Raw genomic sequence first — 27,738 nt, forward strand, 5'->3', positions numbered from 1 at the left:
TCAGTATGATGTTATTACTGTATTTATTGTGTGAATTAAGTTCCTTTGGAATATGTAATATTGTTCTATGCTCTATGTAATGCACACACACACGCACACACACACACACACGCACACACGCACACACACACACACCCACACACACACACGCACACATTGTTTTGTCGCGATGGTACTGTTTCGCACTGTGGTTCTCAGATTTTTATGTACTGCAAAATTTCACTAGAGGAAACAAATGTTGATGTATTAAAGAATATGCTAATGATTTATTACCAAAATTAAAAATTATGCTTTGTTACATAAAGTTTAAAATGTTTCTGCCGTACTGAAATGATTAATAATGCAATCACTGGACTCTGGGGCAATTATTAAACCAGCCTAAATCAATTCGAACCATCGTCTTCCCAAATTACCTTGTTGAGGGCAAACAAAATTGATTCCACATTTGAAAAAAAAAAGTATTATCTATATTTTTCTTTTTCAATTTAAAAATAGAAACTGCCTTATGTTAAAGATGATCCCGAAGTTAACGAATAAGCTTCGTAACGTGTAGACTTAGGGCTCTAAAAAAACTGCGGAAGGACACAGGCAACACCCATTTACTTTCACTGTATTCCTCTTGGAGTACTATGGCCGGTGACGTCACGTGCTTTGGCTCCGTCCAGTCTGGCATTTAAAAATCCCGTAACTCCATGGCAGGATGGTCCAATCGAAATTTAGGGATACTTTCGTTACATTGATATGCCAATTTTAAACGATTCAGTTTAGGTTCACCTCATATTTAGCATCCTGTATTTGTTATAAAAAGTGCATGTTACATTTCACTGGAAAAACATGACCGAATTCTATGCTACATTTTGATAAATGCAAATATAGCCACCACCGAGTTTCAAAATACGTGCTTGGAAGTTATTATTTGGGAATGATAGTGTGGGCTTATTAAAAATTAAGCTTATAAAACACTAAAACCGATTAGGATTTGTGATATTCGTGCGGACCGCTGCAAATGATAGATGTGCTCTCTTGTCCCTGCTTTTACACAGCTGTGGAAAACAGCACTGCAGTGCCATGTTGAGCGAAAGGCCGACCGTCGAGTTTATTCGCGTCCCATCGCTCCCCCTAGTGGCACAAAGTCGCCCCTGCAATAAGCACCCAGAAATTGTTCCTAATGTCAGGCGGCCAAACGCGTTATCGATTCCAAGTGCCAAGAAGGAGCAGCGACAAATACTACGCAACGACTTGGCTTCATTTTTATTTCTTCTTCTTCTTCTTCTTCTTCTTCTTCTTCTTCTTCTTCTTCTTCTATATTATTATTATTATTATTATTATTATTATTATTATTATTATTACTATTGTGTTTATGCTATCGTACATTATCGAAGACAGATTATTTTCTGGTGATAATTTATTGAATGGGTAAAGTGAATGACTGGCCTGCATAATAATACTGGTGGTACTACAACGTGATCATTTACTGGACAGCAAATGATCGAAACTGCGCTGTATTAGCAAATAGCTTATTCAGAAAAATTAGCGCTTGTTTCTGACTAGGATTTGTTGAATGGATCTCATAGTCCCGGATCCTCACATGTCGTTTTTTGTCAATTACCCAACTAAACCTCACGAATTTCTTCAACGTCTTATCCTTCCATTTATATAACTATTTATAGACATGAACATTATTATTACTTACACGATCCAGCAGCTCAGATTTCTTTCTAAATTATTAATGTTATGTGTGACGTTAGGACGTCCAGGAAATGAGCGTCTATGCTGTGTATCCATTCATTGAGCTCACGGTACTACAACGATAGAAAATCTGAGATCAGCTGAGATGTGAATGATTTTGCAAACAACATTTCTACGAACAATCACAAATAAATAAAGCGATTTAATTAAGTTTTAGCCAGAACGTTTAATTAGTTTACGCTTTTTGTATACTTGATCTCTAATCATTAGGCTAATTCAATTATGTAGGCGATATCCTATACGGTGACTTGAATTGTAATAGAAAATATACGGTAACAAGAACATCTCAATGTGCATATAAAATGTTTTTCAAAGTATATTTAGTTATGTCTTTAAACTGAAAATGTGTTATATTTGTTTAGTTTGTTTACCCAGTTATTAAAACGAAATCTCAGGATATCTGCAATATCAAAATAGCATCAATCTCAAGATAGGTGACTTCACCGAAATTGCTTATTCTAAGTGTAACTTGTGTTCTTCTGACATCATCTGTTCAAATAAATCATTCAGTGTGATTTCTCATTTAATGTATGACCGAGGTGGGATTCAACCATCCAACCCCGGAGCTGTAAATCAACAGCGCCACCATTCCGCACACACAGAAATAATTAAACGATATCCGGTCCCAGGTAAGACTGGTGCAAAAAAAAGTAACATTTATCCTTCAGTTCTTCCAACTACATATCTTGGTCACTGTCACATGGATAAAACATTTATAAACATGCAAAAAAATTAGAATACGAATCAGCATTGGCGGTACAGCTACAGATACTAGCACTCACTGGATAGCACTCACTGGATAGCACTCACTGGATAGGATGGGGTTTTACTCCCATCGCTTTTATTTGTATGTGCATGTTTTCCTTCCGGAATACAAAGGCAAGCATTTAGGCAGATTTACATCTCTAAATTACTTATAGTGTATGTCCTCCGCACTGGAATCCCATTCAGCGATTGAATAGAACGAGCCTTTTTGATGGTATCTAACAATAATTTCGCAATCGTCGTACTACGATCTAAAAAAACGCACGTGTCTCTAACCACTAGGTGGCAGTACGTGTCTTGGATATAACAAGTAGTTTTTTTAATCGGGTCATCGTCAGGGGCGTCGGTGACGGGAGGTCTGAAAGAGATTAAACAGCAACGTGTGTGTGCGTGTGGTGTGGAATAGTAATATTTTCGAAATCTCAGTTCTGTGTTCATGTTAATTTGGTTCAGATTCTACACACTGTCATTTCCTTTATAAGATGCTTTATTTGAGAATGAAATTTGCTGTGATTTTTATTGCAGTTTTGTTTGTAAATTCAGCTTTTTGTTATTGCAATACAAGGTCAGCGTTTATTTTATTTTAAAATAAATTAAAAGAGTGACTATAAAAATAGTATGGCAAACCTCACATGGACTGTGCGCTCGGTCCCTCTAATGGTCAGTGTGGAAGCCGATCCTTATGCGTGGATAATACACGTGGGGCACAAACCGCAATTAGACAGATAGAAGCACATACCTTATTCACTCTTGCTTAGGGCGTCTGCCAAATGCCGTAAATGTAAATGCAATGAGCAGACTTAGGCAATCTCCATGCATGGGGTAAAAGAATCCCAAATCATCCATCAGCAACAGAGCAAGAATATAAGTAAGAAATTCATGATCTGGGGGTTGTGTGCGTCAGCTTGTTACACATATCAATTTACCGTGGTATCCGTGCTTTTTGTTGGGGCGCTGTGTGCCTCTGTGCTGGTGGTCGAGAGGTCGCGTTTGAGTCATGTCACTGTCCTTGAACAAGGTCCTTGACTCCCAATTACTCCAGGGATTGTCTGACCCAATTTTCTGACTAGTAAGTCATTTGTAGATGATCCTGTTGGGCTTGATATAACCTCCCCCAATCATAATAAAGTCTGCAGGTGCAGAAAGTGACCCGGTCTTATAGGTGGAGTTGGAGACCTAGTAGGTTGACCAGCCTCACAGGGTCTGCTTGCACTTGCTCACGTCCTTCTTGGGTGTTTCTTGACAGGAACAAGCAGGACATTGTCAATGTCTGCTATGGCAGTGGGCAGGGATTAGTGGGCGGACACAGCTGGACCGGAGGTTGTGTGAATTGTGGCATCCTTGGGGCCGGAGCGGAGAGCATCTGCCAAGCTGGATCACGGTGGAAATGAGAGTCACTCCGCTTCTTTCCTCCCACTTCCTGTTTGTGCAGCCCGCAGCTAAGTACCCAAATGCTGAAGTTACTGCTAACGCTAAACCTGATGACTTCAGAGCACCTTTCAGCTGCTCAAAGGACAGCACGTTTCATATGTGGCTCCAGACATACGGGCACCTTTTACCCGCCTACAAATGGTGACAGCTGTATAATACCATGTGCATATATGGAGTAAAATTTTGGAAATTTGTGTGAAGCCATGAGACACAATGTTCTGCTGTGCAAAAGTGACATTATGGCGTGGGGATTACACTACGTTCACGTTACTGTGCTCTTTCCACCTCTACTCACAATTTGTCTACCACTCCAGTGGGATAGTATCAAAGACAGGGGAGATGTAATGTTAGCCTTGTGTGGCAAGATTTAATTCATTTCTAGAGGATATCAGAAATTCAATTCCAAATGGTTAAGATGCAAATTCTTGATATCAGAAATTAAATTGTAACTAGTTATAATGTGTTTTCTGGTATTAGAATCTGGAATTCAATTTTAAGTAGTCAAAACACCAATTTTTGATATCAGAAATAAAATTTTAACTAGTTGAAAATCCAATGTCTGATATCAATAGATACTATAGGTAGGAATTCAATAGAGATTAGTTAGAATTCAGTTTAAATTATAGCTTGTTACAATTGAATTCCTGATTTCAGAGATTGGGATTTTAGTTTGTTACAAAAGAAATTCAACTAGTTAAAATTGAACTCCTGATATGAGAAATTGGTATTTAATTAGTTCAAATTCCAACTGCCATTGAAACATTTAGAATATCACTAAATAAAATAGAGTTTTCAATATCAAGAACTGGCATTATAACATGTTATATTTTAATTTCCTGTATTTAGAATTTGCATTGTAACTATTGAATTTGTGATATCCGCTAATATCGGCTTGCTATATTCTTGTAGTTTTATGCTGTTTTCTATTTCTTCTTAGGCTACTTTATGGCAGTTTGCTTGGCAGTGAAACAACCTATACCACTGGACTCCAGTGGACTCCAGTTTGAAAGGAAAGCTGGGAAGCTATAAACCTCAAAGTAGGAATAGTCCATTACAGCTGGGATGGGGGCAACTTTGTCTTTATCAGTGGAGAACATATGAAGAAAGCAGCAAGGATCCAGCAGGGATCCAATAACCGATCTCCATTTAGCATAAATTAAACATGGGTACGGGCTGTTCTACCCACTTTAGGCTTTGCTCGGCTTTAGCACAGCAGGGCAGCATTACGATGTTACTGACGGCTCGACTCGGCAGCCTAGAGCAGATCTGAGGCGTCCGAGGGCACCAGATATCAAAGGCCAATGCACTGAACCAGAACCGGTGCAGGCAGAGAGGCCCCAACCAGGGCGATGGCTGTTCAAACATGCGATCACAAGCACAATCACGCCAGTGGGCTCCTCAAAACCAGCCTCCGACCAAACGTTTCCATTTCACTGTAGCCTAAATTCTCATTTGTTTAATTTATTGTATCACACGCAATCCTCCAGGGCAGCTTGACTACATTTTACAGCCTGTTTTATTACCTAGTTTCATTTTTTTTCATAAACCTACGACCTTTTCAGATATTTGCTTCGGACACTGCATCGCTTCCAATTAAGCCCATTACTAGCGGACATGGCTATCGACGTCTTTCAGTGTCTTTCTTGAATTCCAGTGAATCACAGTTTTCCCGTCTTTGGGCCAACACCCAGCTGTGGAGTTGCAGAGCACGGTAAATTTCTGGAGTGGGAGTTTGTTTAGGCTCCAGTTAATGCCAGCGCTGCAACGGGATAGTTTGAAATTAATAACCCGCTTTACCCCCCCCCCCCCCCCGAATAACACGGGCAGGCCGCTGACAGCAATAACAAATAATGGGCTTCAGTGGATGGTTTGCCGTTTATTGATGGCATGAAGAATCAGCACTGACTTAAAAGGGCGGGATATTCTGCGATGTACGTCGACTTAAAACCGTACATGTGCATTTGTCAGCCTCACGAACTCAGGCTGTGTCTGTGTCTCAGGCTGCACTATTAAACATCGAAAATGTGTCATGGAAAATATCTTCTGGTAGTTGCTAATGTGTAACATTTGTCAGTACATTTCATTGCTGCACTTTTGGTCACGTGGCTGAAATCGCTGCTAGAAAGGTCTGCAGCAACACGTCCGAATCTGTCTAAGCTGCGATAAGTCTAGCAGTAACAGTCTGGTGTGTGTTCCTGAAGCAGCCCAGGCCAAGAGTGGCTGTGGGAGCGAGCAGGCTGCCCGGAGGCTGTAACCTTTTGTTTCGTCTAGCACAATTACCGCTCGTTTAGTCTCTTGGGAGCCACCGTCCGGCCCTGCAGTGTGTATGGATGGCAGAGACTGTTTGCCCCCCCACCACCTTGAGAGCTGCCGTGGAATGTCTCGCCTTGGATTCTAAGTGGATCGTTCACATATGGGGGCACCACCACCCGCCTGTGCGGGACCTGGGAGGCATGAAAACAGATCAGCAGGCTTTAGGACCCACACCCAGATCACCATTGCCCAGCACCCATAAAGTGTATGCTAAACACCCATAAAGTGTATGCTAAACACCCAGACCGCTAGTGCTAAAATTGCATAATGTCAGTGCAAAACACCAAAACCACAACTCTAAACACCATGCCGGTGATGCTGAAGATGTAGCCAATAAATGCTACAAACCAGACTGCTAATACAAACACCCATAATAAGAATGCAAAACAGCCAGACCGCCAGCCCTAAACTCCATGCTGGCTATGCTAAAGATGTAGCCAATAAATGCTACAAAGTTTCTAACACTAACACCCATAATACAAAATGGGAAATCCCCAGACTGCTAAAGCCAAACGCCAGTAGCGTGAATGGAACTTACCCAAAATGTTAACACTAAACCCTAGACTGCCAAACACTCTGATAGCATTTGTAGAAAATTTAGCATTTGGAGAATCACTTCTGAATCACGTCAGTCCAGACAGCCAGACTAAATCATTCTTATTTTTAATCCCCAAGCAGACACACAAAGCAGTATGACTAATTGAATTCATAACAAATAGCTTTTGCGTTTATTCAAGTAACTACTGGAGAAATGTTAAACAAAGACACTACATAAGCTATTGAAAGTATCTATACAGAAGAAGATCCTCGCTACAATACTGGATGAGAAATGCATAGCACAAAAGAGGCTGGTTTACTGTGTTTTTAAAATACCAAAGCAACACTCAAATAAAAAATTATTGTTTTATTTTTGGATGTGCAATCATTTCTGGGGTCCTTCACACAAGTCACTGATAATTTGTTATAGAATGGGTGTGTCTGATTTGGGTGTTTGTTAGAAAATCCACAAAACAGAGAAAACATGATCAGGCCTTAGAAAAGCAAATGCCTATGAACGGATTCAGTCTTAAACCATGCAAACATGCTACAAGTATATAGTAAGAGAATAATCGGTTCTGACTTTACATTGTGAATAACGGAAGAGTACTTTCACATGTACGAGTTCTCTAAAACTCTGCTTTATAAAGCAAGAACGGTTCTTGGTTTGACAATGCACGTTAACACAGCATGCACAAAAAATATAGTACTGCTAATTCAACATTGGTCTTTGGCATAATAAAACAACCATACAAATATTTATTTACCAAAATATTTTAACCTCTGCATTTTTTCTGGTTCATTTTTATTTTAAGAAAATAGAGATGCGTTACCCACTGAATGTTCAAGTGTATGATTATATTCCATAGTAGAAGGAATCATTTTCATAACTTGGGGGTTGCTTTCCTCCTGGATGACTGGTTTTTCTGTGTGGACTTACTGGGAGTGATGCACAGTTCTACTGGAATGACTTCTCAAAACCTTCTGAAAAAGATCCTCTGTAGACGAAGAAAAAGGATCAACAGTCAGACCCATCTGTATGCAGACCCTGATCCAAAAAAACGCTTTCAGGGTCGTAATGATTAACTACCGACTTAAAGTTTTATTTCATGCATTAATTGAATTTTCATGCCACACATGAACAGCCTGTCAGACTGTTTCCCTGGGGCTCATGCTAACTTTGTCCCTCATTTTTTAAAAAGATTGTAGCCAAAGTATTACCGTCTCTAATGATCTGTGGGCGGGGCTGTGAAGAAAAGATGAAAGACATCATTTTTCAAGCGGACAACGTACATTTCATATTAACATACCATGGCTTCCATTTGTCTCTCAAAAAACATTAAAGGCAATTTTCACAGAGATCATGTAAAGGAGATCCGGCAACTCGCTCTAAGGTCGCTAACCTCTGGGTCGCTTGCAGGCAATTCGATAAAAATGTCAGCTTCCCTTTAATGTAAGATCACATCTGCAGGCCGTAACATTGCCTGCGGACAGTTTACTGTACAGGCCTGCTGATCTTTCTCAGTGCTGGAAAGCAGAGGTGTACATTGTTCATTATCTGAAAAATAGACTAAACGAACCCAGATGGCTCCATCCCCGTCTGTATAGAGTGGTTTAAGAAACAAAGGGGACCATGGATGAGAAATATGTGACCGCAACACCCTGTGTATCAGAGCACAGATGTAACAGGGTCTGTTGACCAGGATGAAAGAAAACCTTGTGGATTCTGAATGGCTCAAAAGTTCTTTGCTTTGGATATCGCAACGAAGACAGACGTCTTGGTGAATAAGAGGGCTCTGGACCTGAATTACTCAATGAATTACTTACGGCATGTCTGAACACCCTCTGGCCTGCCCCAACATTTGTCTCATCGCTGACAACCCTGGCAGCTGCAAAGAACCAAAAAAAAAACAAAAACGCTGGAGATTAATATGGATCCTGCAGGAGTAAGAAGTGACTGAGGCGACGAGGGCGACGGCGGCCCTTACGCAGCGGCTTAACGATGGTGTCCACGACGTGGACGACTCCGTTAGTGGCCATCATGTCGCTTTCTGTCACTTGCACCTTGTTGACGTACAAGGTCCCATTCTTCTGCGGGGGGGGGGGGGGGAGGTTGGACCATGTGAAAAAACAGTCAAGCTTCTCAATGGGATTTTTTGCAGTTGTCCAAATGTTTTTGCAGTTGTCCATGATTGTAGGATTAATACTTGTAGCATTGCTATTCCTCCTTCCACTAGTATTATTACTGCAACCGGTACAAATCCTACTTCTCAGAGTACTGCCACTGATCGTGCCCTACAGACCTGGAGATATCTCACCATGCTTAGTTCTAGGCTGTCCCCGTGCAGCGGCTGCAGCCTGGTGTGGGATCCCGCTCCTCCACTTACCACCAGCTTCGGGCCGATGTGGTACTTCAGCAGGCTCTCCAGCTGTTGAGTGTTACCTGCGGCATCGAGAGGTCAGCTGCCAGGCTGCTCAGCTTCATGTGCTAGTTAGCAAATGTCCAAACCAATGCAAGAAGCCTGAACCAGTGTAGCAAGTTAAGTGAAAGTGATCGTCATTGTTGACACACCACAGCACAACAAAAGAACGTGTCCTCTGCGGTATCTTCCTGGACTGGGATCCGAACCAACAACCTCAAGCACACTGCCTTAAGCATTAGGCCTCTGCTGCCATATTATTTAACAGTATGGTGATACCAGCCAAGTTCTGTGACAGTCTGTCCTTATTATCTGTAGTGACAGTACAGTATTTCATTTAGGCATTTCTGACACACCCACGCGGACTCCATGGTAGACTATTCAATAATCCCTTAGAGACTCGCTCACATTCCAAAATAAACACCGGAGATTAAAATACAGTTCATGGCTGGATTTACAATGTTCAAGGTAGGTCTGAAGCTCAAGTGAAACTACTCATTTAATATTCACAAAATAGGCTTACGGTTCTGATCCAACCTCACCACAGAGTTCTGGTAACAGAATAGATTAGCTGGATCAAAAATTAATAAACCACATCAACAAGTCAATCACAGCATTTTAAAAATAAAACAAACAAACAGATATATTATTGACATAACGGAATAAGTTTCCTTTACCACCTTAAATAGATTATTCGTATATACAAAGAATATTATATGTTGAAATGAATGCTTACATCTTTTGATATAATTTTGTTATAATTTTGATTTAATTTGTATTTTACAAAACAGCATTGAATGTTAACCATTATTGCTATTCATTACATATTAATATCTGCAAGCCAAAAGCATTATGAGCTCTGCTTTGGCTTCCTCCTCTACTGATTATGAGTTGAACAGAACACAAACTGTGTGGCCATTGGGATGTTTATCCCTGTGATGTTATATAATATAATAATAATAAGCACAATATCCCATTTAACAAAAACACTGCCGAGGTGATGTCAGAACTGCACCACACATGCTCAGGGCCTGTTGGCTCAGGATGCTGACTTTGGAGAGTGTAGTAGCTGTGAAGCGCCACTAACTGTTTAATTTTTATCGAACACTCTGTATGATTTTATTTAGAATAATATAGTTCAATGCAATTGCCTTAGATTTACGTAAATAAACGTTGGATGAACTATAGGTTACACACGTTACAATCGGAATCTTTACTGAAAACAAATTACAAACGTTACATTATATAAAAATTGCACTGAAAAAACTGCATAAATCGCATGGAGGCACCAGGCATCATGGACACAGGAATCTTAACAGATGCAGTCATCAGTCATTATTGTCAGCTACAAAACTAAACTGGAATTCTAACGCTACCAGCTGTTTGGCTGCAGGGCCAGCCTGAAGCGCTGAGTCAGGGTGGCTGCCTAAGGGTGGTCTGCAGCCGCGTTTGTGGGTGAAACTGTTCCAGTGAAGGCTGGTGTCTCATAAGGGGTAATGGTTTAGCATTCAGGCTAGTAGAAACATGATTAACCAGGTGGAAGTCTGCTTTGAAGCCTGCATGGAGACTAATGGTGGACAAGGGACAAGATAGATTACTTCACAGCTGAGGCCTGGGCAATGTAGGCGGCCTGGAGCAAATTATTTTCCACAAAAATGATACAGTACGTTGGTGAGCCACACAGCCAACCCTGAGTCAGATATTATTTTCTGCTGATTCCCCAGTTGAGATTCTGTTGCTAAGGAGACAGAACACTCAAACAGGGGACAGCCAATAGGAAATGTTTCCAGTTGCCGAGAAAATGGTGACTGTAGTTCCTGTGGGCGAGTGAAGGAGCCGTGAGGAGCCTGAGGAGACCGGCTGACATGCGTCACTGCATTCAGGCCCAAGAGCAGAGCAGCTGAGGTCACCTAAGCGCTGGGCAGATTTCAGTGCATCTTCACCAAGCTATTAAAGCGAGAGGCTTCCCTTGAAAACGAAACCCAATAAGCAGAAGGCAAGCCTTACACGCCGCATGCCGACATCTGGCAGATTTTAGAGATTTCATTTAAGTATGATTAATTTTCCCAGAAAGTTTCAAAAAACAGTTGCTAAAAATAGTAACCGATAAGACAATGGGCCTTTTCTCTACGATCCTTTTTAAAACTCGTGTCCGTTTCTGTTATTTAAGTATCTACTGTTGGAAATATGCCTGACACATGTCATGCTGTACAGAAGAATAGATGTTTTGTACCCAGTCACTTCCTCGTGGATTTATTTTCCTGAATAAAGAGATTACAATAAAGGTGAAGCACACATGGCTTCAGAGAGTAATTCTTGAAACGCCCCCGTGAATCACAGCTCTGCTTAACTCTCCTCTTACACTCCAAGTACAAACAGACCCTTCCCTCTGTGCCCTTTATGCCACACTGATGGTGTAGAAAGACAAACACATCTCTCACTTGCTACCAAGAGACATCTCATGACACTGTGCAGTGTTTACCTGGCAGGAAAAACACACCGTTTATATCAGAAGTGAATCTGGAGGTGTTGGAATATAAAACTTGCTTGGTATTCTATATCGCTGCAGTTTAGTAATGATCTATCCAACATGTCGGTTTTTGCTGACATGGCTACAGCCTACAGTGCTTAACCCACAATCCCGAAGGCCAGCATGACACTGTTTGTTCGCTCAAAAGCATGGCCGGTCTGTTGGCGCCCATGAGAGAGGTAGGAGCCTGTTACATCGGCATGAGGTCTGCTAGGGCAGAAAAGCGGTGGCGGATTACCCATGATCCTGTTCCGCTCTGTTGAGCTCATGCCGTGGAAAGCCACGTTGGTGGGAGCGAAGACAGTGAAGAACCCTTTCTGGTTCAGCAGCTCTGTCAGGCCTGCCTTCTGGATCTGGTCTACCAGTATGCTGAAAAGGAAACATCAATCACCACACATCCCTCTCGCTCCCCACCGGCAACATAAACGAAAGTTAAATCCTCCAGCTCGACAGGCTACAGGTTTATTCGAGGTGATATTTGATGACTTGGGGGAGATCCCGGGAACATCCGAGAGTCGAACCAAGTTAGGTCATGTTGCCTCTTGAGTGAACGAGCAGCAGAAGATGAATAGCGGAAGATGAGGACACAGCCCATTATTTCCATTCGAGAGACACCCTGAGAGTGGGTGGGGAGCAGCTGCTCTGAGCCCCAACCAAATCTGCTAAAGTCATTAAAATATAACACTGCCAGTTCTCAACACACTGAGATTTTATGACCATTTAGGATTAAAGGTAGCTGCAGGGTTTTAATTATGATGTCATACAATACAGTTATGATGTCAGTTGTTGGTCATCAGCATTTTGCATCTAGCTGTTTTTGCCTTATAAAGTCTATTTAAATTCCATACCTGAGTGAAGAATTGTATGAACAGTCACAACCAGAGAATGTTCCGGGTACCTGAAACGGTTGTCCGCCTTCAGCACATCCATGACAGTCCCCATCGGTGGGGTCAGGACCTTGTCCACGGTAAATAGGGTGGCAAAGCGGCCAGTCTTGTCATGGGCGGCAATGCAGGCGTTCTCGATGCACAGGTTCTGGGTTGGGGGGGGGGGGGGGGTTTGAGAGGTCACAGGGTCATGGTGACATCACAGGTCTCCCTAAAAAAGGACTAGGACGTGTCTTCCACTTTCCATCGCCGAGAGGAAACGTGAAACCACGGAAATCTCACTCACTGAGAAAGTCACCACTTACAGGAAACGTTTAGTTTTAAACAAGCCAGTCGCAGGTGAACTCCTGAGCTTCCCTGCAATACGACCTTCAAGCAATGAAAATCTCATCAGTCAACAGTAAAAGAAAGAATACTAATGTGAAAAGCAAAAAAGGTTTCTGGTGATTAGCCCCTGCTAAAAACACAGATGTAATTCATATGCCCTATGGGGCATTTTTCTCCATAATCTTCTCCAAAGTATACATATCTGTCAAGGTTACTTTTTGGGAACATATGCGTAAAGCAGTCTAGCATCCTCATCAACCATTGCACCCACTGGAACTCAAAGACAGATGACTTGGCCCTTCCATGTGCTCACATTGCGGTAGGCAAACACTCGGAGCTTCAGCCCCCCAAGAGTCTCCAATATCTGCTCATCATACAGGTGCTTGGAGGACAGCTGCTTCTTCAAGATATGGTTCCTCAACAGCCTCTTGTTCTCAGAGTTTAGCGTCATGCTGCCGCCTAATGGAGCAGAAATGCTAGCATGAGCGCTGTAGCAGTGGACTGATCAGCCCAGATTAGACTGTACTGTACAGTCCCTCAAAAGGTACTGCAATTTCCCATTGCTATGAAGTGCCAACCCAGTAATTGTTTCCACAATGAATCTTGAGACAGCAGAGCTATGTGAACTGCAATGAATTGTGAACATTCCTGTGGCTAGGAATGGTGTCTCTCCTTACCTTTGAAGGCTTCATTCTGAGGAGCCAAGAGGGTCAAAGCTTCTGATCCAGACAAGTGGGACCTCAATCCAGCATCAACAAAAAGCTGCGTGGCTATCGATAGAGGTGACCCCTGGACCAGTTCTAGCAGGGTCTTGGCTGCAAATTGAACCAGATAAATACAATGGGTGAATTTTAAGAGAGTGTACAACCTGTGTTTATAACTGCTTGCTTTATTTGTATACCTGTGGTTTCACAGACCTCTGCCAGTAGGATGTGGGCTGGACCTACAAACATCTCATACCAAAGACTGTAACTTCTATTAGAATCTGCATTACGGTGGTAAATTTACACACGACAGTTCCTTCTACTTTCTTTTTCATTTATGATTTCATTTATATGGGGAATGTCAGCAATGCCTGGTCAAGTTTTGTAGGGTTGTGTCATACCCGAGTCAGGGATAAGAAGCTCGTTGATGTAGTGGATGACACCGTTGGTTCCGAGCACGTCTGTTTTGGTGACGATGGCCTTGCCGTTGAGGGTCATGTTAGTGCCATCGCATCCCACTTCAAGCACGGTGCCCTGCAGGGTCTCCAGAGGGGTGCCAGCCACAATAGATTCAGAGCACTGAATGTTCTTCAGAATGTGGTAATTCAGCAGGTCTGGACAAATGCAAGGAGTTGCCTTTGCAGTTATAGGCTGTCAAAAAGCTTAAAGATATGGCAAAGGTCTTTCATCGCCATTATTATGTAATGAAATTCTGCTAGCACCCTCGGAGATTGTGTAAACAGTGCTACTGCTCTATTATGCTCCCCGAACCACTCACTATTGTGGAAATAGGTAAGACCTGTATGGAAAATTTGGGATCTGCGCAGCACTAACCTCTCAGAGCAATAGGATCACCCAGAATCCTGGTCAGAGTTTCATGTGGAATCTTCTCGAAGGCCTCATTGGTTGGTGCAAATACAGTGTACTCACCATTGCTCTCCAGCACGGATGTCAGGCCAGCAGCGGCCACTGCGGTCTGAAGCATATGGAGGTACACTCTCACACAGGCTCGCTTACTATAGGATCTTGTCGCCATAAACAGTACATCTGGCAGCAAACGGGCTACCTTTAAGCTTCTTAAATAGATCTTGCCAAACAGTTACTTAAGTCCCAGTGATAACGTTCCAATAGTACAACACAATGAACTGACATTATGCGTTCCAGCACCTAACTGTGTTAATATATCATGGGGATATATGTCATAAAAAGGGGTACGTCTGTCAGAAACATAAGCTCCCGTGTAAATGTAAGCATATAATAAGATGAGCTAAACCCACCCGCAGGGTTTCTAAGTTGTCATCAGTATCAATGAAGGAATGAATGTCATTGGTGATGGCTGTGATGACCCGGTCAACCACGTGGACAATCCCATTGGTCGCATGCTGGTCTGTCTTCACTAGACGGGCACAATTGACAGTGATAACCTAGTGAGAAGAAGTAACATCGTCCATAACACATCACAGCAATGCCATGAAAGTTCTCTGCCTCTATGTTTTCAACAGGAGTGTTTTTAACCCACTAAAATTCATGATAGGTAATGCTTCACATTAACTGCACCTTCATAATGCCTTTATAATGCATTTGTAGAACATTCATAAGCAGTGTGCAAGTATACCTTAACATTTAATAACCTTGTTATTATAATTTTTATTCTGTGAATGGATGTTAGGATGTTAACGCATGCTTATTGTGCATGCTGCTTATGAATGTTCTAAGAATGCATTATGAATGCATCATAAACGTGCACTGAATGTTCTACAAATGCACTTAATGTAAAGCGGTACCACGTGATCTACTTTAAATTGAACCATTGATCATCTTCAGACTTACAAACAGTATCTGAACTTAAAGCTTAAGCAGCGAAGACACCAGCTGGGAAATCGAACTTCGGAGTGTAGTGAAGACTTCACATCGTCCTTCTTAATAACACAACTTAATCCGTCATTGAAGGCTGCCCAAGAATGGGAATTGGTGCCGGAGCTCAGGCACTACTGGAAGTAGGTGTATTGAAGGGCATGACTCACTCCATTGGGATAGTGGTGAATGTGGACATTGAAGTCCTGGTACATGGATGAGTAGGCAGAGTTGTGCTTGAGGTCATCAGAGGTCAAGCGCCGGTTGACCATATGGTAATGCAGAGCGTTGAGCAGCTCAATGTTGACATTGCTTACGAGAGCATCCAGGATTTCCTGAGAAAAGTGAAAGATTAATCTTACTTTCCCTCCGTGCTGTCAGTGCTCATGTTGAAGTGGTCCTTCACACCACTGCACTGGTAGCCTGAGCTCATATTTGCAACATAATGCAAAAAAACCAACATATTGATTCATTAAAATCCCAAATACAGAACTAGCAGAAAAGCATACTGGAGATTAATATGACTCACCATTAGGGCAGAAGAGTGTAAGCGAATATGACTTGTAATGAGTATAGTTCAGCTCCAATTGACCTACTGGAATAGTTTGACCTTTAACACCCCCGTGGATCTTGGGAATTGATGAAGGAATTTTCCTCGTGTTTGCACAGGATTCCACCTACAACTCAGGCTTCCTTCCACAGCCCGAAATCATGGCTTTAGGTGAACTGGTGTCTCTGAATTACCCATAATGCCATAGTATGTGCCCTGGGGTAGACTGGTATCTGATCTAAGGCGTTTCCTGGGATAGGCTGCACTGTTCAGCGTAACCCTGCACTCAACAAGCGATGAAGGAAAATGGATTGTGCTGCCTTCTAGACAGATCTGTGTATCTGTACTGGATAAGCAGCTATGAAAAATGAACGGATGGAAGGATGGATGTTCAATCTCATAAGATAAAGGGCAATTTTCTTAAAAATATAGCTGTACAGTGACAGCAGTATAACAACAGAACTAGCAGACTAAAATGAAAACCAATCTGTGTTATTGGTTGAGGTGCAGAAATAAGTCAATAGAAAACAATTTACGATTATTCTGCACAGATGATTGTAGAAAACACTGAAATTTAAACTCCAGCCCCCTGTCTTGGGCTAAAATGTTTAGCTTTATCTGCATGGTGTGACTGGCTGACTGATTCAGCAAACTGAGTTTACCAGCAATCTTTGTATCTTTGGAACAGTGCAAATAAATCGCATTATATCACAGCACTGTTGAATTCTCAAATCTGAATGGTCAGAAGTGTGTCGATTAATTTTCATAGTGCCAGCCATGCAAATCAATGTGCTATTAGAGTCTTTAGTTATAAGTAACATTACTTAAAATTCCAGAAGTAGAACACAATTTCAGATTAATGGAAACTAAGCAAAAAGTTTATTCTTTGGCAGAACAGAATAGTTCTATGAATAAATCTGTTTTGTCATGCATTTACCCTTACTTAATTCACAACTTGTTCAGAAGTCGGCATATACAAAAGTCCATTAGGATATGGGCTGAAGGCCGACCGTGTGGATGGGCAAAAGTATCAATTGAAAGACCATAATATTGTTCCCGCATCTGGGAATATCGTGGACTCACGGCAGACAGGGATTCCCAGGCCTTGTTGCTGGGGGCGAAAAACGTGAAGCTCCCTGGCCCCTCGATCTCAGCCTTCAGCTCGGCTCTCTCAGAGTACATCTGGGTCGTGGTAGCGTCAACCACGCCCAGGGTTCTGTAGATGTTCACCAATGGTAGAGCTGAAGAAGAAACACAACGAATAAGAAGACAGTTCATCAAGGTGACCCAGCTTCACTGGCCTTTGGGGGTGACTTCAGCTCGGCTGGGGCGACATTACGGTAATACGCTTAGCTGTAATAATTTCCGTATACTGTGGTATTTTTTGATATATTGCGTTATTTTGAGATTTTGGGTTTGTGAATTTTAAGATTTCAAAATACCGCAAAACTTCCAGATATCGCAATGTAGGTCAGGACGGTATGATGGTATAAGTTAGAGTAAAACTTAACTTAAAGCAGTCATCATGATGCATTATATATACCTTTATATCAATTTATAATGGTCAATTATAAATTTATATAAGCCATTATAAGGCATTATGGAGGTATTTATAGCACATAGATGAGAGCATTCATAATGCATAATAAACATGGCTATGATGTGTCATGCCTTTTTATAAATAGTTATAGCTGTGTTTATGCTTTATAAATGCATTATTATGCATTATGAAGGAATGTGTAATCCATTACACATGGGTGCTTTAAGTAAAGTGTTAGCAATATTAGCTACTACCCAGGCCTAGCTTCAGCAGGCTGTATTTAGTGTCATCTGTACGACCTCTGACCTGCAGGACACCCTTTTTCCCCAGGGATTCTTTCATAGCCTGGACAGCATTCATAGGTGATGATCCTGTAACAGAAAACACACTGTTATAATGCCTGCAGCAATGCTGATAGACCGGTGTGACTAACTGCTGGCCGTGTATAAGGCCAACGCCCCAAACGCAGACTTTACCACAGTGCCATCACAGCTGGAATATGCCGGATCTACACTAGCAAAGGCTGGTTGAATCCTGTAAGAGCCACGTGCGTGAGATGACTCACTTTGGGACCCTGTCCCCCTTTTGCTCCTGGGGTGTACACAATCTTTGTCTCGCCGTTCTGTCTCATGCGCATTTTTCACGGTTAGCCTGTTCCAGCTTTCTGAACCGACAGCAGCAAATCCCATTTACGGGGAAGCTGATGAAGTCGAGAGCTAGACATGGGATTCTGCCAAGAGCAGAGGAGGAAGCTAGCGAAAGCGTCCCGATCACAAGAGCAGAGGTGGCAGCTAGTGAAAGCGTCCCGATCACAAGAGCAGAGGTGGCAGCTAGTGAAAGCGTCCCGATCACAAGAGCAGAGGTGGCAGCTAGTGAAAGCATCCCGATCACAAGAGCAGAGGTGGCAGCTAGTGAAAGCGTCCCGATCACAAGAGCAGAGGTGGCAGCTAGTGAAAGCGTCCCGATCACAATAGCAGAGGTGGCAGCTAGTGAAAGCGTCCCGATCACAAGAGCAGAGGTGGCAGCTAGTGAAAGCGTCCCGATCACAAGAGCAGAGGTGGCAGCTAGTGAAAGCGTCCCGATCACAAGAGCAGAGGTGGCAGCTAGTGAAAGCGTCCCGATCACAAGAGCAGAGGTGGCAGCTAGTGAAAGCGTCCCGAACAGATGAGCTCCCTCATACTAGCCAACCTCAGATGCATTTGATTGAGCTGCAGGTCTTTGCCCAGGAAACCTGTTTAATCCTAAAAAGGCAGGACCCCGTATTTCCATAAATGTTATAGAAGACGGTTCATTTTCACTTTTTTGTTGACGTATCCAGAACAAGTGTGTCTTTGCGCATAAGTGGTCATTCCAGCTTGTTCAAAAATAATTTTACTTAATAGAAAAAAAACTTCTCAGCTTCACACAAACTGTCAAAACAAGGTTAACGTAACATCTTAGCCATTTCTCAAGTCGTTAATTCATGACCATTAGCACATTGTCCATATTACTCACATTTTTTACACATCTCATCTAGAATAAATATTTGTAGTAGCAATGACTGCAGTGATGAATCTTGTAGCAGTGAAATGGAACCTTGCAATAGCCCAATAATTACCTCGGTTTATCTTGAGTTAGCATTTAATTAGTGTTCAGGCGATTTTTGCCTCAAATAAATAAGTTGTTTCACAACTGCATAAGCATGGTGTTATAATAACGTAACACACGATGAGGGAGTGTGACTTTAGGTCACTGGTGGTCTCATCAAAACAACAAAACACGGACTGAGTGAATTTTGGAAGTTGGAAAGATATACTTCAAGTGAACCAAAAACCAAGTAACCGATTGACAAGATAGAGCTGAACAGCCAGCCAGGTCGGGACGTACATATGAAACAGAAAAGGAATGTTTACAAGCCTGGCAGTAAAACAGACTGAAAAACGCACAGAAAAACACACTGGCCATTTGATGGAATGGATACTATATATACCTTAGGTGTTTGGGATAAAGAAAACGATCTGAACAGAGAAAAATAAAAGATGTTTTCAATCATATTTTTCCTCCAGTTCTGGCCACAATGTCCTTCATCTGACAATCAATAAAAATATATATATTTTTTTATATAATGCCCGTTTTGAAAGGCTGGGGTATGCTGGTATGAGAAACCTACGTTAATCAATCACATTATCCTCCATTGTTCTCAAACGCACCCAGACCAGACATGGCTAGGAATGGAAAATATTTGCAAATCTTCCCCCCATTGCCCCCCTCTTCATTTTTAGAGCAGTTTCTCAACCCGGTCTTCTGTCTTCAACCCCCAGACAGTCTACATTTTTGCTCCCTCGCAGCTCCCAGTAGTGAAAATGTGGAATGTCTGGTAGGGAGCTGGGAGGGAGCAAAAATGTGGACCGTCGGGGGGGGGGGGGGGGGGGGGGTCCTTGAGGACGGGGATGCGAAACACTGTTTTAGAGTATACACAGGTAAGGGCTTTCGAAGGCAACGAACAAAACTCTGGATGGGGGACAGGAATAGGAGGACGTCAGATTCAGCTGCCAGGACTCACCTGGAGGTCATGTGAACAGGCGACCTTTATACGACTGCGGGCGCATGGTGCTGAAAGAACTCCATTCAGAGGGGCTTTCAGCCAGCAGGGCAACAACAAATTGGGGGGGGGGGGGGGCGCAAACAGACACACACATGGCTCTCGGCAGGAGGTAGAGCAATGGCTAAGGAAGTGCATGGGTGAAAGGTTTCAGGTTGCCTCTAGAGCGGGGGCATTGGTGCGGGCAGGGGGCTTGTGCCACACAGACATGTCGCCGCCTGGCTGCCGGCTGCTGGCAGATCGCGCCAGCAAACACAGGGTTTGAAAAAAAAAAAAAACAATACACTGATGTACATATAAAAAGGCCTCCCTCTGCACACACACACACACACACGCACACATTTTTTAACCAACCCCTCCCCAAAACCCCCCTGTGGTCCGTGGCCGGGGGGGTCCTGGTTCCGTCCCGGAGCTTGGGGACCCCGACATCAAACAAACTGTATCATCAACAAAGACACTCAGCCTGAGTGGCTCCAACATAATCTCTAGTTGAATAAATGCACTAAAAACATTTTGTTAATGTTGGCAAAATGTATATCTGCTGCATGTGTAAGTGAGCGTGGACATGGAAATGGCGACAATGTCTAATGCTCAATTCAATTAATAATTTTACAGTCTCCCCAAGGAACTTAAGAGTCCGTGTCGATCCATTACTACACCATGTACACAAAAAGCTGCATAAAAAAAGAAAAAGGGAAGAGAGACAGAAAAGAATGTCAGTGGAAAGCGGAGGAGAGGTTGTCACTGACGATAATGCTGACGTAAAAAAAATCATATGTTACCAGTTCATATCTCTACATGACACAGTACTGCTGCCTTCATGAGAAAATGAAGCAGAGATCCTATTGCTCTGAATTTAGTTAAATTCCTTCTGCAGTAAGCAGTTAGGGTGAAAGCCTCATGCTGCATGAAACAAGTTGACGTTTTGCGCTAGAATGCAATGAGAATTAATTACAATTTAGCCTCACATGCTCTGAATCACTGGATCAAATAAAGCCTGCCCTCAGTTACACGGCTGTTTCCTGACTTCCTCCCTTTTCATGATTGCGAAGTTCAATGTCCTTCCTCGCGGTACAACCCCTGCACCTCTCTTTTACAGTTTGACATATCTGGCAATCATATAAAGTTATACCCAGCGGGAGAGAATTAGGCTGATTGTAAAACGTGCAACATAAAAAAAAAGGGAGTTAATCCAAGAACTTTGGCCAGACTGGAATTTTACGCTGGTATTTTAATCAAAGTGTAGTGAGGAGGTTATCTGAAAAAAACAGAGATTACATGCAATGACTTGGCCATAATCCAGACAACAAGTCAAGGCACATGACTAAAATGCTGGTCACCTCCTCCGTCCTCCCCCAGTGTGGTGGGCAAGCTGTCTAGCAGAAGAGCGGCTACAGTTTCCGGTGCCGTGAAGATTTGTGGGCTCAGTCGTAGAGGTATCTGCTTGTTGCATTTGCATTTCCCCAGTGAGGAGACTCCCCCCCCCCCCCCCCCCTCCCATTTGTATTAATAGAAACAATCCTTTTAATTAATGTTATAAGTTGCACACATAACCATCTGTAATTGGTGGGAATGGAAAATCACCCCTCCCTAATAACAGGCTTACTGGGGTCAGGCTCCATGTATTGGCCCCCACCTTATGTGACCTGGGGGAACCTCCATCCCGGAAGACAAACCGCATAAAGACAGGGCTTGTTGGCCTGTTTGCAGAGCGGACTCCCAGGCATCGACAAAAGCTCATGTATTTGGAGTCTTCAAAGGAGTCCCTGGAGGACGCCTGCAGACCCTCCGTGCTGTGAGCCAATGGACGACTCGCACAGAGACCACCTTCACCTGCGAGTCCTCTCTCGGGAACTGCGGGAGGGTGATTCCTTAGTTACGAAGAATCATAAGAGTCAGGAAGATACATTCAGCGGCAGACCTGGCGCCCTTGGGAACAATCTGTTTGCGTGTTCCGACAAAAGTGGCCAATTTCTAAAAGCTACCGATCAGCTTTAGCAGCATGATCTCTCCGATGAGCCATAAAAGTAGATCTTGGCCGGTTTTCAACTGATGAGGGAAGAGATTTTCAGACACAGTAAAAACGCATTTGCACTATTAAAGTTCTGAATGGTTCGTCCGTACAATAACATTTGGTTTTAAGAGTTTCACCTGACTACCGCACCCCACAGATGGTCGTTATGAAAACATCTCTGTAGGGATTGTAGTTTTTTTCCCAATTATATTTATCTAAGAAATTACATAATATTTATTTAGCAGATGCTTTTACCCAAAGTGGCAGGTACATGTGGGGATCGGAAATCAGAGCCACCTGTCCCTTAAGGGCCTGGATATGGGATTTGCTCAAGGGCCCAGGGGTGAGATGATCACTCTCTCAGACATGGGGTCTCAACTCACAATCTTAATGGCCAAGAGCATAGATCCCAAATCCAGTGACCTGCACAGGGCCCTTGAATTTGAGACACTAAAGCTCCATAGAAAGTTTAATAAGGGTTAAAGGTCATTCGCCTGTGTTTTGTTGGCTATCTTGGCAAATTCGACACTGGCCAGTATCAGGTGTGGTACTGAAATACAAAGAACTAGCTGTTGATTACCTGATGCAGCCAGGCTTCAGTGCTGATAATCTTGCTAAAAGGTATTAGCAAGCCTACAGAAGGAAGCAGAAAAGTGTGTTCTAAACTGGCCTGGGATTAGAAGCAAAAATGTTTGAAAGACATAAATAAACTAGGGAGCTGGGAGGGAGCAATTAATTAATGATTAATGATTAATTTTCATCAATATAGCTGTTGGGGCTGAAAAAACATTGGGAAGATACAGCATAAAGAAGCCAAAAAAACTGCGTATATAATTATTTGAGGGACTGCTACTGCTCTGTGTAACATCTGTTTACAGCCAAATCTTTATCAAACTAACAATTTAATGATCAGTGTGATTTACATCCAAGTGCACAATAGAAATGTGCATTTAGTGCAGTTGTGGATTAATGTCATAAACCGCCAATCGCTCACATCCCGCAAGAAACCCAAAGTAGGCAGCCACGCATTACCCTGCAGCCAGTTATGCAACAAACCCATGCAACCAAGCATGCATAGATGCCTCACAGGTAACCTCTTGCAGGTGATGCATGTGCACCATGCAGCTGGCCTGAAACCAGGTGGATAAGTAGCTGGATTTCTTCAGTAAATGTCCAAAGATCTGTACGAACAGTAGAAACTATGCACATCAAACTGAAAAAGGCATCTTGTAAGCAACTAAAATATGGTGGCTTCATCCATTTCGGATGCTCTGTTAAAAGCTCAGTGGCTGTCAACACAATCAGTTTAACATCAGTTAAATATATCGAGCAATTATTGTTGACCAGAAATAAACCAGTAACCTCCCTGATCTTCAGATAAACACAGCACTATATTGCTAAATATAACCTCAGTTAAAAAGTCATGAGAGCACAATGTCACGATTTAAATGCACTGCAGTACTCTATGGTGAATTGATAAAGAAATGCAATTCATAATCAATGAGTAAACATTATACCCATGATACAGAACCTCAAACATCTCTCCTGGCCATTTCACACTCCTTTACAAAGGACACCTCTCAAAGCAGATATCTGACCTGCGTTTGCCCCAATGCATACTTCCATGTCACTAGAATGTCAACCACAATGACTTCGACTATACCTGGCTCCCCCATTGAAACGTTATATGTTAGTGATGTCAATCAAAATTAGCATGTGCCAATACCGGTGCGGCTCGCGGATCATTCTGGACTCACGTCTGTAACCAGAGCCCTTGGCTTCTCTCTCTCAGGTGGTTAAACTATAATAGGCCGCTTTTGGCCAAAGTGCATAATGAAGAGAGCTCCGTATGGTATCCATTACAAGCTCCAGTGATCTCCTCTCCCTCTTCATTCTGCCAATGGTGGACCTAGTCTCCCGCAAACCTCACCGTTCGGCATCCGGTAGTGTCCCAGGGTGTATTAACCCTACGCAAACGTGCAGGTATATCCGGATATCAGAAGGGAATCTTTGACCTACACGTGAGTAATATCAAAACAGGATTAAAGCGCCATAACTACAAGGTGACATCGTAACATTTACTCCAAATGCCACACCTTCATTACATTCACCTTGTTTACATATCTGAGCAAAGGTATGTAGGCCAAAGCAGTAAGTGCTATAAGAACCTTCTTAATTTCTGATCAGCTTTAGTTGTATGTCGATGGGGAGGATGAATCTGTGGCTTTTGAAGAACAAATTAGGTTCATGAGGATTTAAGGCAGATCGTACTGTCTAGTTTTAGTTGGAGGTACAATACAGTGATGCCTATTTTGGTTCCCTTAAATGGAGGAGTATTTCATTTGAACCAGTCCCATATGTCAACATGACTTAATACAAAGCACCCGGTTACCAAAAGCAGTGATAGACAGCAAACCTTAGAAGAAAAAACAGACAATTCTTGTCCAAAACAGGAAACTGTCAGAGAGCATTATTTCCAGCCCATAACTGCATGTTTATTACCCCAGTACAGTAGCCACTGGAAAGTCTCCAAAAAGCTTTTATCCTGCATTAGGTTTAAATGCACTATGTAGGTATGCAGGACTGTTATTTTACTCAAGAAGCTACACTGCTAATTGACAAGCATTTATCCAGAAACAGATCTGCTTTATATGTTTCATGCAGAAACCTGAATAATTCTTTGCCTGATTTAAACTAAGGAGGTTTGCTGTTTTGGAAAACTCCTTGGTAACACTTTACTTACAGCTGCCATCTATAATGCATTAGAGATACCTTCATAATGCATACCTTAATAAAGCATTATAGCCTCTTCTATTGACAGTCATAAGGCATCATACTGTAGGTTATAATCATTTATAAGCGTCAGTGAAGCTCTCCTCTATAATGCACTATAGACACCTTCATAATGCATTATAATGTTCAGTATAAGCATTAAGGATGCTTTGTACTGCATTATGAAGGTATTTATAGTGCATTATAGATGTGCTTCTTAAAACATTCATAAGGCATAAATGTCTATAATGCATTATGCCTTTTAATAAACATTTATGAATGTGTTTATAGATTCTAAAAGACATGCCATTCATAGAAAGTGTTACCAAAATCTCCATATCTAAAAGTTACCCCTCATATTTGGATAAAAAGCCCGATCGTCTATGTGTAACTTCAGGTAATAATGTGGAAGCCCTCTGGTCAATGAGAATTGACTAGATAAATCAATATATTTAACAAACATTTTAATTATCAGAACAATTGTCCGGAGTAAGTTGGCTCATTGCTATTGGCATTAGTTTTCAGTCCCATAACGAGTCTATTCCAAGTGGCCCACAAACTCATGTCAGTTCAACACAGATTTTGGGAGTTTGACATTTTCACACAGCATGATGTTTTAATAAGATGTGCTGCAATGAGAAACATGCAGAACAGATTTTTAAAAAGACGGAATGTCACAACACGTGCAAGAAATTACTCCACAAGGAGATCCCAAACTGTGCGGCTCTGATTTGGGAGATTTGGCATGTTTCGGAATCACTGTACTTCAGAGGAAATGAGGCGTTTATCGATGGACGGCTCCAGTAAAGCAGTGAGTTCAGTAAGCTCTTGATGAAACAGAACAAGGAATCACAAAATGCCTTCTTGGACTGCTAAAGCCTTCACATATTCTTGATAATTAAGAAACGCGTAACTACATTCAGTGTTATAAGACAATTTCATTCTTCTTATTATTTTTAAATTCAAGACCTTTAATTAAAGAATTAAACTAATTATAGCGACGAACAACAAATCAAATCAAACAATGAAAGAGAAACATTAAGAGGTTCCTCATCTGTGACTTTGCATTGATTTTGTATAATAGTTTTATATTCTTATAATAATGAAACGTCCATATCAGAATAAGCAGACTGAAGAAGGAAGGATGGATGGATGGATGGATGGTTGGATGGATGATGATAATGGAGCTACAAGTGACAGATGCTTAAATACCCTCCAGTTGGCACTCTGGTACAAAAACTGTGCCCAAGCATCACCTCTGTATTATAGCACCAAGCATTTCTCCCACTAAAGTATTTACAAGACATTTGTAATGTTGAATTCTGATCAACTTCCAGTGTTGGAGTCCACCATTTGTTCTAGTCCAAAAATAAAAACTTTCCACAAAGTCTAACAAAAAAAAAAAAAACCCATCAGCTCATGGCCAAGTGTAACCGGCATGGATTACTGATAGTGGTTCACGTTTGTCTTAAAATCTGCTTAGACGACAGTATGAAGTTCATTTTATTAGCAGCTGAATACAAGTCAGTAATACAAAGTCTGAAAATGAAAGCACTCAGATTTGCACTCGTAAGCATAAAATATCCGCAATTTCAACATATTTTCGTGAACACCTCGCTTTATTTTCCAGAAAAAGTTTTTGGAGTCATCATCGTTTCTGCTTTACTGGAACGAAACCGATGCCTGCTGTAGTTCCTTAAAATTACAACAAAATAACTAAAAACAGTATAAACGTGCACAGTACAATTTCATCTCCTGATAAATAATGCAAATTTGATTCCAGAATACTTTCACAACTAAAAATGTTGTGATTTATTATTCCACAGAGAGTGCCGTAACAAATTGACTTAAAGGGAAATTAAATGAATTTGGAACTTATTAAAATCCATCCGTGGGAAAATGCATATGAAATGGCGAAGGTTTTATGACACGCTGTGGTCAATAACTTTCACAAATTGTTTACTTACGTCGGTTTGCCGCAGATCTTGCGGTGATACCACTGCTTGCAGTTGGTAAAATACTTCTTGTTAGTGCCGTGCATCTGTTGCATTGCACACACATTGGGTCTAAAAAGTAATGGGACACGCATAGTTAGACTTTAATAATACAATAAAAGTACGAGATTTATTTACGTTGGCAATGCATAACGTTATTTCTGCACCTCTAACTTAAAAGTTATGTGCATAGTATGCTGACGTTTAACTTTGTTAAGCACTGTTATGTTCGTTTTTATATAGAACATGCAAAACAAAATAAAATAAGCAAAACTAAAATAAATTCTGGGATATTGTTTCGTAAAGTAGTCAAAAACTTGAGCCAGGAACAGTTTATATTAGCAAAATAGTCAATGTTAACAAATAGCAAAACACAAAAGATCAATGAATTAACGAAACCTCCCGCACTTGAGTGTAACCAAGACGAAAAGTTGCCTACCCATGTTGTCTTCCTCTGATTCTGCTGTGTTGAAGCACTGACTGATAAGGTGTCTTTGCAACGCAAAATGCCGCAATTAAAGACAGACCCAGGGTGAACAAAGCGAAACGCTTCATCTTGCTGGCTTTCGATGTTAAACGTCCCTCTGAGCGCCGGTTTTAAGGTCCTGTGGGTTGAAGGTAACGCAAGGGACGCGTCTTTAATACATACGGAGACAAAAGACGTTTTCACTTGGGGAGGGGCTTGACAAGCTCCGCAATTTGAGATATTCTGGCAGCGAACATTATGCTGCTATTTATTCATGAGGCGTATATCCCCTGCCGAATCTAAA

The 27,738-nt window shown here is 41.9% G+C and overlaps 1 protein-coding gene across 1 annotated transcript; it reads right to left on the minus strand.

The window, feature by feature from the left end:
* Positions 1-6,963: 6,963 nt before the first annotated feature.
* tgfbi (transforming growth factor, beta-induced) lies at positions 6,964-27,648 on the minus strand. The gene is made up of 17 exons (XM_049029175.1): positions 27,408-27,648; positions 26,942-27,040; positions 17,914-17,978; positions 17,151-17,308; positions 15,688-15,852; positions 14,941-15,087; positions 14,498-14,639; positions 14,065-14,277; positions 13,637-13,774; positions 13,273-13,418; positions 12,644-12,780; positions 11,984-12,114; positions 9,114-9,238; positions 8,784-8,886; positions 8,623-8,684; positions 8,017-8,041; positions 6,964-7,793 (listed from the first exon to the last, which is right to left on the minus strand). Exons 1-17 carry the CDS (start codon positions 27,521-27,523, stop codon positions 7,732-7,734), a joined length of 2,034 nt encoding a protein of 677 aa, XP_048885132.1. The 5' UTR covers positions 27,524-27,648; the 3' UTR covers positions 6,964-7,731.
* Between the last annotated feature and the right edge of the window lie 90 nt (positions 27,649-27,738).

Source organism: Brienomyrus brachyistius, chromosome 10, assembly GCF_023856365.1.
Source record: "Brienomyrus brachyistius isolate T26 chromosome 10, BBRACH_0.4, whole genome shotgun sequence".
NCBI lineage: Eukaryota > Metazoa > Chordata > Actinopteri > Osteoglossiformes > Mormyridae > Brienomyrus > Brienomyrus brachyistius.

Excerpts from the sequence above, each read along its gene's own strand:
- tgfbi (XM_049029175.1), bottom strand. The coding sequence starts at position 27,523 with ATGAAGCGTTTCGCTTTGTTCACCCTGGGTCTGTCTTTAATTGCGGCA. Across the intron at positions 13,419-13,636 it reads TCAGAATGAAGCCTTCAAAG|GCGGCAGCATGACGCTAAAC; the intron begins GTAAGGAGAGAC and ends CTGCTCCATTAG. Across the intron at positions 12,781-13,272 it reads GAGTGTTTGCCTACCGCAAT|AACCTGTGCATCGAGAACGC; the intron begins GTGAGCACATGG and ends CCCCCAACCCAG.